The sequence below is a fragment of the Cherax quadricarinatus genome, chromosome 10 (genome assembly GCF_038502225.1).
Source record: "Cherax quadricarinatus isolate ZL_2023a chromosome 10, ASM3850222v1, whole genome shotgun sequence".
NCBI classification, from domain to species: domain Eukaryota; kingdom Metazoa; phylum Arthropoda; class Malacostraca; order Decapoda; family Parastacidae; genus Cherax; species Cherax quadricarinatus.
The window spans coordinates 15,585,675-15,602,317 of record NC_091301.1 but is presented as its reverse complement, the minus strand read 5'-3'; the positions used below and the strand labels follow the sequence as shown (position 1 = coordinate 15,602,317).

The 16,643-nt window shown below is 39.2% G+C and overlaps 2 protein-coding genes across 5 annotated transcripts in view; one reads left to right on the top strand and one right to left on the bottom strand.

The window, feature by feature from the left end:
• The window catches only part of IleRS-m (Isoleucyl-tRNA synthetase, mitochondrial), a 106,232-nt gene extending 104,733 nt beyond the window's left edge, over window positions 1-1,499 (bottom strand). For both annotated transcript variants that reach the window (XM_053775613.2, XM_053775614.2), the window contains exons 1-2: window positions 1,239-1,499; window positions 108-230 (exon numbers count right to left, since the gene is read on the bottom strand). In XM_053775613.2, coding sequence (XP_053631588.1) covers window positions 108-230; window positions 1,239-1,463 — 348 coding nt within the window. In that variant the 5' untranslated portion in view covers window positions 1,464-1,499. The remainder of the gene's footprint in view (window positions 1-107; window positions 231-1,238) is intronic.
• A 6,946-nt stretch (window positions 1,500-8,445) lies between these two features.
• Window positions 8,446-15,952, top strand: LOC128687968 (putative transferase CAF17 homolog, mitochondrial). Of its 3 annotated transcripts, XM_053775612.2 has the most exons (3): window positions 8,501-8,577; window positions 10,451-11,451; window positions 14,514-15,952. In XM_053775612.2, the coding sequence occupies exons 2-3, from the start codon at window positions 10,542-10,544 to the stop codon at window positions 14,579-14,581; spliced, it is 978 nt and encodes a 325-aa protein (XP_053631587.1). In that variant the 5' UTR covers window positions 8,501-8,577; window positions 10,451-10,541; the 3' UTR covers window positions 14,582-15,952. The 3 variants fall into 3 exon arrangements, with proteins under 3 accessions (XP_053631586.1, XP_053631587.1, XP_053631585.1); XM_053775611.2 differs by having other exon boundaries at window positions 8,446-8,535; window positions 10,451-15,952; XM_053775610.2 differs by having other exon boundaries at window positions 8,502-8,577; window positions 10,451-15,952.
• Window positions 15,953-16,643: the final 691 nt, after the last annotated feature.

Here is a 16,643-nt window from a genome sequence, read left to right as displayed (position 1 = left end):
CACCAAAACATGAACAAGTACAGAAGCACTTCCTTAATGAAGAATTACTGCTGTGTGCACTAAGCTTTGTTCACAGACGATATGGTGTACTACTATATGTACCTAACCTTGTTAACAGCATGACCAATATGAGGTCGTCCATTAGCATAGGGAGGACCATCATGCAACACAAACTCCTGCTCTCTCTTCTGCTTTCTCTGCCACTCATAAAGTGAGGAAAAATTTGCTGCCTGTCAAAGAAAATATAAATATTATTACTATGATATTTATATCTTATAATAGTATTAATAGTTCATTAAATTAAAAACAAATCTTCAACAGCATTTAATTAATCAACAGCATTACAGTACATACATGTGAAGGTTTCACTAATATCTGTTTTCATTATATAGTATGCATAATTACAAAATATGTACCATAAGTAATGGCATGACATGCCAAAATAGGGCACAAGTTTTCAGATAATTGTATGACTTATAGGAAAATGTGTCTAACATATCCACTTGTGGCTTGGTAGATGTCCTGTCGCTCTGTTGACAGCACATTCAGCTCATATATTAAGTGTCCATGTTTCGACTCCTGGCATGGGTAGAATCACTTTGTATGTTTCCTTACACCTGCTGTTCCTGTTCACCTAGCAGTAATTTATTTAAATGGTTTGGAAAACCGACAAGTTGATAAATGTGACTCTTGTGCAACATTTGGGTGTCTTTAATCTGGAAACTGAAGAAGCCACAGCCTGACAAAACACTTCAAGATTAAATACCCAAATGTTGCAAAAGTGTCTCAGCATCTCATTTATCACCTAGCAGTAAGTAGGTACCAGGGTGGTTTAGAAAGACACGTAAGCAAATGCTATGACATATTTATTAGAAAACATTTCGGTCCTGGGACCTTGATCAAGGTCCCAGGACCAAAACGTTTTCTAATAAATATGTCATAGTGTTTGCTTACGTGTCTTTCTAAACCAACTTGTCGGTATTTATTACCAAGGTTTATACCAGGTACCAGGGTGCTAGTAGACTGCTGTGGGTCACATCCTGGGGGATAAGATTAAAGGACCCCAATGGAAATAAGACAGACAAACCCTGATGAGGCACTGACTTTACTGGGTTATCCTGGGTTGCTAATAAGTCAGTAAGTTCTTTAGGCACAGTTACACATAAGTAAAATTACCATACATAGTGTAAATTACCTAGGATAACCCAAAAAAGTTAAACAACCAGAATAAGTCATACCTGCTGCACGTGTTGTTCATTGTGCAGCCTCTTGATGCCCTCCACCCGTAAGGGCAAGGTTGTGGAGGGCAGTAATACCGTCGACGAGTATTTATTCCTCTCTGGTGGTGAGTCTGGAGACTTATCTACCACATGACATATACAGGAAGTACACACAAGCCTCTGCTGTACTTTTATGACACTTCTCAAGGTAGTTAAGTGTGAAGATACACACAGTGGCCGCATCTTCGTCTTGGATGGTTATGGTTTGTAAAGGCCACCGGCAACTTATACAAGGACCTCCAATGAAAATAAGTACAAGGACCTCCAATGAAAATAAGTACAAGGACCTCCAATGAAAATAAGTACAAGGACCTCCAATGAAAATAAGTACAAGGACCTCCAATGAAAATAAGTACAAGGACCTCCATTGAAAATAAGTACAAGGACCTCCATTGAAAATAAGTACAAGGACCTCCATTGAAAATAAGTACAAGGACCTACATTGAAAATAATTACAAGGACCTCCATTGAAAATAAGTACAAGGACCTCCATTGAAAATAAGTACAAGGACCCAAATGGAAATAAGTACAAAGAACCCCAATGGAAATAAGTACAAGGACCTCCAATGAAAATAAGTACAAAGACCCCAATGAAAATAAGTACAAGGACTCAAATGGAAAGAAGTACAAAGAACCCCAATGGAAATAAGTACAAAGAACCCCAATGGAAATAAGTACAAGGACCTTCAATGAAAATAAATACAAGGACTTCCAATGAAAATAAGTACAAGGGCCCCAATAGAAATAAGTACAAGGAACCCCAATGGAAATAAGTACAAGGACCCCAATGGAAATAAGTGCAAGGAACCCCAATGGAAATAAGTACAAGGACGTACAATGAAAATAAGTACAAGGAACCGCAATGGAAATAAGTACATAGACCTCCAATGGAAATAAGTACAAGGACCCTAATGGAAATAAGTACGAGACTCAGTGGAAATAAGTACAAGGGCAATATATATATAAGTGGGAGTAATTCAATTCAATTCAATTCAATTCAATTCAAAGTTTATTCTCTATAAGGATTACAATGCTGAGTTTACAGAAATTTGGTTATTGTGTGGTTCACATGTAGTAAAATAGTGATTACAGAGTGTACCACTAGAACGCTTAGCATGGCTAGGCATTTCGGGAAGACTTAGTTTTATTCTTAATTGTAAAATATTACAAATTATGAGGTAAGTTGGTATTATGGCTAAGTGACTAAATACTAGTTTGTGAGTTTAGCAATGTGAATGCTTTTGTTTTGGCACAGTACATAGTTTCAGTATTGGAGTATCACAGGATTCATTATTTTAAGATTGAGATTAATATTTCTGTTTATGGTCAAATGAGTCAGTGAGTGTAAGTGTGAACCACCAGGTGGTATTCGTGTAGTTAGTTGACAGGGTGTATCAGGGAGATAAGATGTTTTCTAATGGTAGTTTTGAAGGTGATGAATGTGTCTGCAGTTCTAGAGTTCTCAGGTAGGGTATTCCAGATTTTAGGGCCTTTGACATACATTGAATTTTTGTAAAGGTTTAGTCGGACACGGGGAATGTCGTAGAGATGTTTGTGTCTGGTGTTATGCCTGTGGGTTCTGTCACAACTATCAAGAAAGCGTTTTAGGTCAAGGTTGATATTAGAGTTTTAAGGCCCTGTAGATGTAGATTGCACAGCAGTAAGTGTGGATGTACTGAACAGGATCATGTTGGTAGGGTACAAGGTACAAGGTTCTGACCAGAGCTTTCGTAAGATGGGGAGGGAAGAGGGTTGGGAAAGGATGGAAATATAGGAAAAGGTTGGGATGGTGGAGGAGGAGGGAAGATAAAGGTAAGTGGCCTGTCCACTGTGGGCGATTTGTGCAGGTGTACTGCAATCAACCAATCAAATTTGTTCTCTATTAAGATTACAGTGCTGGGTTTACATTTTATAGGATATTGTGTGGTTTACATATTATAAAATACTAATTACAGAGAAGGCCACTATCATACCTAGCATGACTAGGCATTTCGGGCAGACTAAGATTAATTCAATACTCTATATTGGTACAGTTTATGGAGCATGTTGATATTAAGTCTAAGTAACTGCATTACAGTTCGTAAATTTCGCATTGTGAATGGTTTTGTCTTGGTATGATACATAGTTTCTATTGAAGCTCCTATATTGGAGTATCTCAGGCAAACTTATGACTAGTTTTAGATTCATTAGGTAATAGTTTTATTACGTATTTCAATGTTTATAGTCAATTGGGTGAGTGTAAGTGTGAATTGTGAAGAATCACAGATATCCCCCCCCCCAGTACCAACAATACCACCAGTCCGATAACATTCTTCTTTGCAAATATACAGGGTCTAAAGCCAGCAATAAACAACAAAATACCTTTCATCCGTGGACTGCTTGCAGAGGCAAAGGCAATGTTCGCGGCTTTCACTGAGACCCACATAAAGGATCACTTGGACAATGAAATATGGATCCCAGGTTACAACCTATACAGATGTGACAGAGTGAACAGGCAAAAGGGGGGGGGTTGGCCTGTACATTGCAGTCACTTGTTTGCACAGAACTGCTTAATGCCTCAAATGACGTAGTGGAAGTTTTAGCAGTAAAGGTCGAGAACCAAAACCTAGTCATTGTGGTAGTCTACAAGCCTCCGGATGCAACATCCCAGCAATTCCAGGAACAGCTGTTAAAAATTGACCACTGTCTGGAAAATCTTCCAGCTCCTGCATCCAACATCTTGCTCCTGGGGGATTTCAACTTAAGGCACCTAAAATGGAGGAATATAGCAAATAATATTGTTGCAGTAATAACACCAGGAGGCAGCTCTGATGAAAACTCACACTCACACGAGCTTTTAAATCTCTGCACAAAATTCAATTTAAACCAGCAAATAATAGAGCCTACTAGACTGGAGAATACACTAGACCTCATATTCACTAACAATGATGATCTGATAAGAAATGTCACCATATCAAAAACAATATACTCAGATCACAACATAATTGAGGTTCAGGCATGTATGCGAGGAGCCCCAGACCGACAAAATGAGACTAGTCACGAGGGAGCATTCACCAAATTCAACTTCAATAACAAAAACATAAAGTGGGACCAAGTAAACCAAGTCCTAACCGATATAAGCTGGGAAGATATACTAAGCAACACAGACCCAAACTTATGCCTAGAACAGATTAACTCGGTGGCACTCGATGTATGCACAAGGCTTATTCCTCTAAGAAAAAGGAGGAGTAGATGTAAAATAGAAAGAGACAGGCGCTCCCTTTACAGGCGACGGAAAAGAATAACAGAGCGGCTAAAAGAGGTCATATCTGAAATGCGCAGGGAGACACTGGTCAGAGAAATAGCAAGCATCGAACTTAAGCTAAAAGAATCCTTTAGGAGTCAGGAATCGCGGGAAGAACTAAAAGCTATAAATGAAATCGAAAGAAACCCAAAGTATTTCTTCTCCTATGCCAAATCAAAATCGAGAACAACGCCCAGTATTGGGCCCCTACTTAAACAAGATGGGTCCTACACAGATGACAGCAAGGAAATGAGTGAGCTACTCAAGTCCCAATATGACTCAGTTTTTAGCAAGCCGCTAACTAGACTGAGAGTCGAAGATCAAAATGAATTTTTTATGAGAGAGCCACAAAATTTGATTAACACAAGCCTATCCGATGTTATCCTGACGCCAAATGACTTCGAACAGGCGATAAATGACATGCCCATGCACTCTGCCCCAGGGCCAGACTCATGGAACTCTGTGTTCATCAAGAACTGCAAGAAGCCCCTATCACGAGCCTTTTCCATCCTATGGAGAGGGAGCATGGACACGGGGGTCGTCCCTCAGTTACTAAAAACAACAGACATAGCCCCACTCCACAAAGGGGGCAGTAAAGCAACAGCAAAGAACTACAGACCAATAGCACTAACATCCCATATCATAAAAATCTTTGAAAGGGTCCTAAGAAGCAAGATCACCACCCATCTAGAAACCCATCAGTTACACAACCCAGGGCAACATGGGTTTAGAACAGGTCGCTCCTGTCTGTCTCAGCTACTGGATCACTACGACAAGGTCCTAAATGCACTAGAAGACAAAAAGAATGCAGATGTAATATATACAGACTTTGCAAAAGCCTTCGACAAGTGTGACCATGGCGTAATAGCGCACAAAATGCGCGCTAAAGGAATAACAGGAAAAGTCGGTCGATGGATCTATAATTTCCTCACTAACAGAACACAGAGAGTAGTCGTCAACAGAGTAAAGTCCGAGGCAGCTACGGTGAAAAGCTCTGTTCCACAAGGCACAGTACTAGCTCCCATCTTGTTCCTCATCCTCATATCCGACATAGACAAGGATGTCAGCCACAGCACCGTGTCTTCCTTTGCAGATGACACCCGAATCTGCATGACAGTGTCTTCCATTGCAGACACTGCAAGGCTCCAGGCGGACATCAACCAAATCTTTCAGTGGGCTGCAGAAAACAATATGAAGTTCAACGATGAGAAATTTCAATTACTCAGATATGGTAAACATGAGGAAATTAAATCTTCATCAGAGTACAAAACAAATTCTGGCCACGAAATAGAGCGAAACACCAACGTCAAAGACCTGGGAGTGATTATGTCGGAGGATCTCACCTTCAAGGACCATAACATTGTATCAATCGCATCTTCTAGAAAAATGACAGGATGGATAATGAGAACCTTCAAAACTAGGGAGGCCAAGCCCATGATGACACTCTTCAGGTCACTTGTTCTATCTAGGCTGGAATATTGCTGCACTCTAAGAGCACCTTTGAAGGCAAGTGAAATTGCCGACCTAGAAAATGTACAGAGAACTTTCACGGCGCGCATAACGGAGATAAAACACCTCAATTACTGGGAGCGCTTGAGGTTTCTAAACCTGTATTCCCTGGAACGCAGGAGGGAGAGATACATGATTATATACACCTGGAAAATCCTAGAGGGACTAGTACCGAACTTGCACACGAAAATCACTCACTACGAAAGCAAAAGACTTGGCAGACGATGCACCATCCCCCCAATGAAAAGCAGGGGTGTCACTAGCACGTTAAGAGACCATACAATAAGTGTCAGGGGCCCGAGACTGTTCAACTGCCTCCCAGCACACATAAGGGGGATTACCAACAGACCCCTGGCAGTCTTCAAGCTGGCACTGGACAAGCACCTAAAGTCAGTTCCTGATCAGCCGGGCTGTGGCTCGTACGTTGGTTTGCGTGCAGCCAGCAGCAACAGCCTGGTTGATCAGGCGCTGATCCACCAGGAGGCCTAGTCACAGACCGGGCCGCGGGGGCGTTGACCCCCGAAACTCTCTCCAGGTAAACTCCAGGTAATATCGAGAGGTCTAGGTTGTTTTTTATGTGTGTATGATACAAGAGATTAGGTGGTTTTCGTGTAGTTAGCTGATGGTGGGGTGTGTCAGGGAGATAAGATGTTTTCTAACGGTAGTTTTGAAAGTGATGATTGTGTCTGCAGTTCTAGTTTTCATGTAGGGTGTTCCAGATTTTAGGACCTTTTATGTACATTGAATTTTTGTATAGATTTAGTCAGACACGGGGAATGTCATAGAGATTTTTGTGTCTGGTGTTATGCCTGTGAGTCCTGTCATAACTATCAAGAAAGTGTTTTAAGTCAGGGTTAATTCTGGAAATTAAGGTTCTGTAAATGTAGGTTGCACAGTAGTAAGTGTGGATGTCCTGTACAGTAAGTTTAGATCTATGAAGCGTGGGGGTGTGTGTTGCCTGGGATTGGATTGCGTGATTATTCTTACTGCGGCTTTTTGTTGGGTTATTATTGGCTTTAGGTGTGTTGCTGCAGTTGATCCCGAAGCACAAATAGCATAGGTGAGGTAGGGATAGATGAGTGAATAGAATAGTGTGAGAAGGGCTGACTGTGACACTTAGTAGCGTATCTTAGAGATGATCCCAGCCGTTTTGGATACTATTTTTGTTATGTGTTGGATATGGGTGCTGAAATTCAGGTTGCTGTCGAGGTGCAGGCCTAGAAATTTGCCCTCATTATGTCTGGCAATAAGAGTGTTGTCGATCTTAATGTTAAGTTCTGCAACACCTGCTCTGTCAGTGTTAAGTGTAAGTTTATTGGCTGTCATCCAAGTAGATAGTTTTAGTAGCTCTCGTTAACAATGGTGTTGAGTGTGGCAAGATTTGGGCGGGAGATGACATAAGTCGTGTCGTCAGCAAATTATTATTATTATAATCAAGGGGGAAGCTCTAAACCCGTAGGATTATACAGCGCCCAGGGGGGGGGGATGTGGAAGGCATTCAGGCTTAATTCGGGGAACTGGAGCACAGATCCAATTCCCTAAATCAAGAGCCCCTCACCAACATCAAGGAACCTTCCATGAGGGGTGTCGTCAGCAAAGAGAATGGGTTTCAGGTGTTGTGATACGTTGGGAAGATTATTGATGTATAAGAGGAAGAGCAGGGGACCAAGGACACTTCCCTGTGGTACTCCAGTATCAAGTGACCGCGTTGATGAGGTTGTTTTAAATGGTAAGATAAGATAAGATTTCGTTCGGATTTTAACCCCGGAGGGTTAGCCACCCAGGATAACCCAAGAAACTTTCTTGGGTTATCAGTGCGTCATCGAGGACTGTCTAACTTATTTCCATTGGGGTCCTTAATCTTGTCCCCCAGGATGCGACCCACACCAGTCGACTAACACCCAGGTACCTATTTGTTGCTAGGTGAACAGGACAACAGGTGTAAGGAAACGTGTCGAAATGTTTCCACCCGCTGGGAATCGAACCCGGGCCCTCCATGTGTGAAGCGGGAGCTTTAGCCACCAGGCCACCGGGCCTGATACCTATTAGTAAGGTAGGATTTGAAATATGCAAGTGCATGGCCTCTTATACCATAATGGTCAAGTTTGTGGAGTAGGATGCCGTGGTCTACTGTGTCAAAAGCTTTTCTTGGGTCAATAAAAAGTCCTAATGGATATTCCCTGTTTTCCAATACTGTGTAAAGCAGATCTAGCATTTTTACAATTGCATCGTTTGTGCTTTTGTTTTTTTCTGAAGCCAAACTGGTAGGGGTTGAGTATGCTTTGTGCTGTTATAAACGAATTAAATCTCTTGTGCACGAGTTTCTCGAAGATTTTGGATAGCAATGGTAAGTTTGAATATTAAGGGCCGGGAAGGCAGCTAAATTAGGGTCGATTGGACACCTTGGTAGGGTTTACACGGCTCCAACTCTCACAACCTTTAAATACAACAACAACAACGAAGGTGAAAATACATTTCTGTTTTGCATACATACAAAAAAAATACGTAAGTCTTGAGAGCACATAAATGTTATTGGCAGGTAAAATAAAAAAGTACAGTATGTAGATTTAAGTAAAGATAACCCACTGAAGTCTAACAATGTCACACTTGAGAGTATCACAGGCCGTTGGTGAACAGGGACAGCAGGTATAAGGTGACCAAACACACAGGTACCTACTTACTGCTAGGTCAACAGGAACTGGTGTAATAAATGGTTTAAAACCGGCAAGTTGAAGATTGAGACACTTATGCAATATATGGGAATCTTTATTGAAGAAACGTTTCGCCACACAATGGCTTCAGTCCAGTACAGATCAGAAGGGTGTAAGGAGGGGAGGAGTTTGAGGTAAAGATTGAGGCACTTATGCATCATCATGGGATTTTGATACAAAGAATTCTTCAACCTTGTCCAACCTTTGGACGAAGACTTACTTCGACTAGTGGATGGGAACACTATGACCCCCGCCTCCTCCTGCTTCGCCTCACCTGACTACAGTATATAAGCCACTTCTGCGGCCCTTTGCTGTACTTTCTACAAAATTGATGGACTGAACACATCGATTCCAAGCTGAGGGACTGATTACCTCAAACTCCTCCTCTCCTTACACCCTTCTCATTTGTATTGGACTGATGCAGCCATTGTGTGGCGAAACATTTCTTTAATAAAGATTCCCATATGTTGCATAAGTGTCTCAATCAGGAACAGGTGGTGGCTAACACCCAGGTACCTACTTACTCCTAGGTCAACAGGGACAGCAGGTATTGAAGGTGTAAAGTGACTAACACTCAGGTGCCTACTTATTGCTGGATGAACATTTTTATTATTTTAATCATGAGGGAGCGTTAAACCCGTAGGATTATACAGCGCATGTGGGGGGGGGGAGATGGAAGGTATTCAGGCTCAATTCAGGGAACTGGAGCACAGATCCAGTTCCCTAGGTAAAGAGCCCCTCACCAGCATCAAGGAACTTCCCTTGAAGGGTACTAGCTAGGTGAACAGAGGCAGCAGATAAATAACACCCAAGATACCTACTTCCTGCTAGGTGAATATCAAGGTACACCCTTTGAAAAAACGTATAGAAAAATTTTATTTGAATGATTAATCTGGAGGGTTAGCAACCCAGGAAAACCCAAGAAAGACAATGTGGCTTATTTCCTTTGGGTTGTTTTGTTGTCTTCCTTAGAATTCGATGCACAACAGTCAGTTAATACCCAGCTACCTATGTACAAGGTGGACAGGGGCAACACGTGCAAATAAACATGCCAAACATCTCCACCAGACTCGGTGTCAAACCCAGGTCCTTCAGTTATGAACCATATGTACTACCATCGAGTCACAATTGATTGCTTTTGATTTGCCTACCCCTCATGGAAGGTTCCTTGATGTTGGTGAGGGGCTCTTGATTTAGGGAATTGGATCTGTGCTCCAGTTCCCCAAATTAAGCCTGAATGCCTTCCACATCCCCCCTCCCCTGGGCGCTGTATAATCCTACGGGTTTAGCGCTTCCCCCTTGATTATAATAATGATAATAATTGATTTGCCTCTTGTCTTACAGTTGCAGTTCAGTCATTTGAATTGTGATGACTGTGCTTTTCTGATAGCACAGCTGCTGAATGAATAATGGTGAATGTTTCTTCTTTTATGGGGGGTCATCCTCCTTTGATGAAACAGCCAGTGTGTATGAGAACCTAATCCCCACAGATTATAAGGGAGGAACAAATGCACTGTGCAGATAGATTAGGATGCCTCCCTTTCTCAAGCTAATGCTGTAAAACTGTATAATTATACTATTTAAGGGCAGTAGAGAATAGTACAGGTAGAGTTAAAACAAATTAATAACCATTTTCTTTCTTTTTTTTTTTTTTTTTTTTTTTTTAGATGATATGGCACTGTGATTTTCGGAAATTTCAAGTCTTCAAGTTGCAACCTACACTTATCCGCTTGTTAAACTGGTTATTATAACTCCAACATGTTTCGCATCCTTGATTGCATGCGTTATTGCAAATTGCTATGTGGAACAAACCTTCATGTTATGTCAAATCTTGTGGTACGGCAACTTCATGGTGAACCACAGAGGCATAGAAGTCTTGTGCTGATTAAAGGCAAAGAGGCAGCTGAATTCCTTCAGGGTCTTATTACCAATGACATAAATCATCTACAATATGGGGCCAAAAGCATGTATACAATGTTGCTAAATATTCAGGGTAGAGTTCTCTTTGATACTATAGTTTACAGAAGAGATGAAAAGAATTTCATGGTTGAATGTGATAATGATAAATTAAACCAATTAGTGCGACACCTGAGGATGTATAGAGTACGACGTAAAATTGATATAGAATGCATTGATAATGACTATCATATTTGGTGTGTTTTTGATCCTCACTTAAATTTTAAAGATATTACACATGTAAATTTGGAATCATTGTATATGAATCCTAGAGCAGAATCTGAGGTCTTATTACAGGTGTCAGGTGAAGTAGATGATGTCATAGTTACAAGAGATCCAAGAATGAAATATCTGGGACATAGATTGATTGTCCCATCTAAAACTTCTGTTACTGAGATCCTTCCTAGTATTCAACATAGTGAAGGAGGATTCAAGATGCTTCGCTACAGATTAGGAGTAGGTGAAGGTATGGTGGAACTTCCATCTACAAAATGTCTTCCTCTAGAAGCCAATTGTGACTATCTGCATGGCGTTAGTTTCCACAAAGGTTGCTACATTGGTCAAGAACTTACTGCCAGAACTTTTCATACTGGTGTAGTGCGTAAAAGATACATGCCTCTCATATTCTCCCGTGATGTTTCTGATTTACCTTTTGATGCTAGCATAATAAATGAAAAGGGAAAAACTGTGGGGAAAGTACGAGGAAGTAAAGGTGAGCATGGCATTGGACTTCTAAGAATTGATGAGTGTTTGGATGCTAAGGTATTAATGGTGAATGATGTTCCTGTTCATACATTCAAACCAGCTTGGTGGCCGTATGAAGCTTCCAAAGAAAGAAAGAATTAAATCTTATATGCACATTGTACAGTACAGGTTGGCCATCACTAATCCAGCATCATTGGGTCCTGTAGAGTGCCAGATTACGGAGTGGTTAGGTTAAAATACACTTAACCCAAAGCTGATATTTACACTTTACACCCTATTTTTGTCCCATTCCATTGTTCCAGTCTACCAAACTCATAGCTATTTTGCTAGTATTCCTTCTATTCTGTTGAATGAGCACAATAAACTGCCCATTCACCTGTTTCAACTACCCAATAAAGTGGTCAGAAATTGGTAATTTGGCATTTCACACAAATTTCAAAAGATGCCAATTTCAGTAGGGTCCAGAATGAACAATGTAGACATTCCTGGCACTAAAATAGCATTTTCTCTGTTCATTAGTCACATCTCCAGGCCCCTCTTATATTACTCTTGCTCTCCATTACGAATTTTTATTCACGCAAAAAAATAGAAGATTTACTGTTATGCAGTCTACTGCATTATTGTAATAATTGTATAAATAATGTCAACCCATTTGTGACTGCATATTAGACTGGCCAGTTAGACACGTATTGAACGGTGACATCATTTGTTTACTCTTGAACATCGGCAAGAATCAAACATTTCCGCTACTTTGAGCTCAATGTCAAGGTATTTTCATTGTGAAACCAATCAAAATTATATCTATTTCTGTAATATATCTTCCATTCTATCAAATGACACCAAAAAAATGAGAATACAACCATAAAAACCATACAAAAATACACCACAAAGTCGCTGTTGTGCACCATGGTCGCAGTTTTTTTCTCATTATGCACTGCGTGCTGCAGGATTTTTTTTATATAGTGCACACTTACCACACACACCTGTTCTCTCATATGTAGGCCCAAATTTACCAATCACAGCTCATCTGAGTGAGCTGAGCTCATGGCAACCAACAGTGACCTCAAAGCCACTTTATCTTTTATGGACAGTGTACGGTGTACATGCTTTACACAATGAGAAGCATTTCTTTTATTTGTTGGAACCATGGCTAGGGCTAAACGTAAGCAGGTTATAACAATAAATGGAGAAAAAGAAATTGGAATGACTCTTGCAACAAGTAGCGCCACCAAACAGCAGCGGCAGTATGATGTGGCAATCCCGGAAATTTGAAATTATGCTACCCAAAATTAGTGCCAGATTACTGATGGAACCAGATTACTGATTGCCAGATTAGTGATGGCTGACCTGTACCATAATAAGTTGTATAATATTCATTACCAAGACTCTTCTTTACTAGACATAATAATATCTTTAAATTTCCAAGTATTTCAGCAAGATACAAAAAATCTGTTGCTTATATTATCATGAGTAATCATTCAATGTATAGTACAAGAATGAAAGGATATCATGTTCATTATATACCTCAAAGAATCCTAAATTCTTATTACTATACATAAATGAAAATACATTAATTTTATTAAAATATTTTAGATTGAAACTTACTCTGAGGAAACATGACAACTCTAGTACTACAGTGAATTACTGTACAATAATATGAATATAGTCAGAAGCAGGAGTCATGCAGATCCAACATATGTGAACATAATGTTATGTTACTATTAGATCTTTAAGGGAGAAGCAATGTTGTTATTATCATAAGTATGGCATGTGCCAAACCCATAAGGGTTATACAACACTGCAGTAGAAGCAAGTCTCCAGTGGGTGATGTGTTAGGACATGTATGATATAGTATTTCCCTGTGTAACCATAATACATACTATAATTTGAGTACAGTGCTACTAAATCACAGATTTGTTCATAATTTTGAGTACCATATCCTCTGTACCAGTGTGCCTTGTTAATATTCTTGAGGAAACTTTAAATTGTGCATCAAAGAAATGCTCATGTGACTGAATTATTTAACCATTGCATTACTTCTTTTAAGTTAATCTGTTATTCATGTACATACAATTTATTACTGTACTACTACACATTAGCTAACAGAATATTGTCCCAGTGTCTAGACTTTTTATCCTTTTGGTCAACACCCACACAATGGGTATGGGGTGCAAAATAAAACTCAAGGTAAGCTCTAAACCCAAAAGGGTCATATATAGCACTGCATGAACCTAGCAAACTAGTCTTGACAGACTAACCTAATTGCATATCAATTTCATTTACTAATCCAATACCTGTTTCACTTAAGTTGGCAACTGTGGTTTTAAAAGAAGCACAATTAAAATGTAAATAATGATTCATATTTAAGTTTATGCTTCTAAACTGTTGTATTCTGAGCACCTCTGCCAAATCAGTGATTATGTGTGAGTGAGGTGAAAGTGTTGAATGATGATGAAAGTATTTTCTTTTTGGGGATTGCCTTTCTTTTTGGGTGACCCTACCTCGGTGGGAGATGGCTGACTTGTTAAAAAAAAAAAAAATTAAAAGTTGAGCTTAATATACATGTGAATATCAAAATGGTATATATATGTTAGAATTTCATTTTTGTAGCTGTGCTGGGACTGAAAACAGCTCAAATTCATTAGTTTTGTGCTGCTTCAAGCCATTGCCACATATTGGTCTTATGACAACTGCTCCTATTCCTCAGCACACGTACTTTTGAATATTTTAATCCACATTTAATGTGCTCAATTATATGTTTTACTAGCACTCTCTTGCAACTTTAAGGAGCCAGTTCACATAACTCTGTGCACATTGGCTCTACTGGTTCTCTGTGGAATTTGTATTCATGGGGAAGTGTTAGATTTGGAGGGTTTCTCTGTAGAATATGTATATGCTTTTATTATTTCCAGCTAAATAATAATAATGTCTCTGAAAAAAAAAAAAACTATGTAGCATCTACTTCTATAATAAAGGCTCACGAAAAACATATTTGTACTTAAAGATTTGCACTAAAACGTTTTGCAATTAGCGACATAAGTTTTGATTTATTGTTTTCTTGCCCAACAGATCACTGTTGTGAAGCATCTGACAAACTTCTGAGCAGGAAGTTGATAAAAGAAAAAGTGAATTGGTGAATTGTACAAAGAGAACTAAATCTTATATCTAGGAGTACAGTATTCATAGTTATATATTTGTATCTAACTACTACGGTACTATGATACACTTTAACTTAAAAGTGCAGTATAAATGTGAAAAAGACTAGTACAGTATATGAATATTCTTTCCTATCATGGCATACGTAACTGAAGACATGAACTCTAAAAATGAAAAAGGTGGAACCTTTCTTTGCGAAGCCTGTGGTCTGACAGAAACATACCATTATTATGGGTGTAAACCACCATTTCATAAGGGAGTTACTTTTCTAGAAAACTGTTATGTACTGAGAGATCCTTTCCAAAATGGAAGTGGAGGATCCTTCCTACTGTTGGGAGGAGAATGTACATCTTGTAGCCGTGTTGTGTGTCAGGACACTTCCTGCAGTCTCTTCTACACAAAAAGGTTTTGCCTTAACTGTGCAAATGCTAATATTGAAGAGTTCCCTCCAGAAATACATCAGCGAATCAAAAAGGACCTTGCAAGTACTACTAAAATGTATAAAAACTAACTGAAGTGAAATATATACCAGCAATATTTTAACACTTTATTTTGATAATGATAGTGCCAGTATCATTAGCATTGAAATGTCATTACAAGTTTCAGTTTCCTAAGTGTGGACTACTTTCTGTAGTATTGTACTGTATTAGGTTATGACCACTTGCTCAACACAAACACTGTACTTCAAATATGATATGCAAGTACAGAATTTTTTTGTAAGATTCTTTATCTTTTGCATTGTATTATTATAATCAAAACTAAGCACTAAACCTTCTGCATTGTAAAAAGTGATTGTTACAGTTTCAAATATACAGTAACTGAAAGAGATTTCAGGTACCTTGGGATAAATACCCATAGTTTCTCATTATCTATGAACCGTGAGCTACAAACACAGATGAACATGAAGAAAACACCTTAAGTTTGATGGTTGACTTTGTTATATTTCGAATTTTGAATATTTTTTTTTTAATTAAAAGCTAGAAATGGTAATGAATTATTTTGTTAAACCTTCACAACAAATTTTATGGTTGGTGCTATACTAATTAAAAAAAATGATCTAACTTTCGTCTCAAACTACTGAATGAATGACATGAGTTTAGTTTTTTGTAATTTAATATTTTTCTTGAGTTACAGGCTAAGCATTGGACAACATGCCTAATATTTTTATAACATAGGATTTTATATAGCTGGTTGGTTTCAAATCTTTGTAAATTGTAAATAGGAGTTAATCAAGTTTAATCCAAGGGAAAGACAGTTCTAATTCCTTGGATCGAGAGCCATTCAGTAGTATCACAGCATCCTTCTTGAAGGTGTGCTTTCATTACATGTACCACAATATACAATCAAAACAATTCAAGGATCATTTATTGCAATTTAAAACATGTCCTTTAATTCATTCGGTCACATAGCAAATGCTTAACATATTAAATTTTTGGAACAAGGTATATCCATAAAGTCAAAAAATGCTGTACGGCAACACATTATTCATGAAAAGTGCTAAACCCATAAGGGTCATGCAGCACTGTAAGCAGCAGGGAGAGAATAGGGAGGTGGCATTGAGAAACAACAAAACAGACAGTGACTACAGTCAATAAACCAAAATGACTATCAAAAAATCAGTGTCTGCAGCAAAAGTAGAACTATCAGAGGAGGGCAGAAAAAGCAAGTACTGCTATCAGGGCTTCAGAGAAGTGTCTGAAATGAAGTTGGCATATTTTCCTGTTAATTATTATAACCATGGGGAAGCGCTAAACCTGTAGGATTATACAGCGCCTGTGGGGGGGGGGGGGATTGGAAGGTATTCAGGTTTAATTCAGGGAACGAGCACAGATCCAACTCCCTAGATAAAGAGCCCCTCACCAGCATCAAGGAACCTCCCTTGAGGGGTTCTCCTGTCAAGACATGTTCAAGTATAAAGACTAATAATCCTTGGAATAGTCGTGCGCCTCTCAACAAGATGAAACGCATAGCTCTGCCAATATTACCCACAAGCAGTAGTGATAAAGGGAGGATGGCCAAAATCCTAATTAGTTTGATGGTTGC

Coding starts and splice junctions, on each gene's coding strand:
- LOC128687968 (XM_053775611.2), top strand. CDS start 10,542: ATGTTTCGCATCCTTGATTGCATGCGTTATTGCAAATTGCTATGTGGA.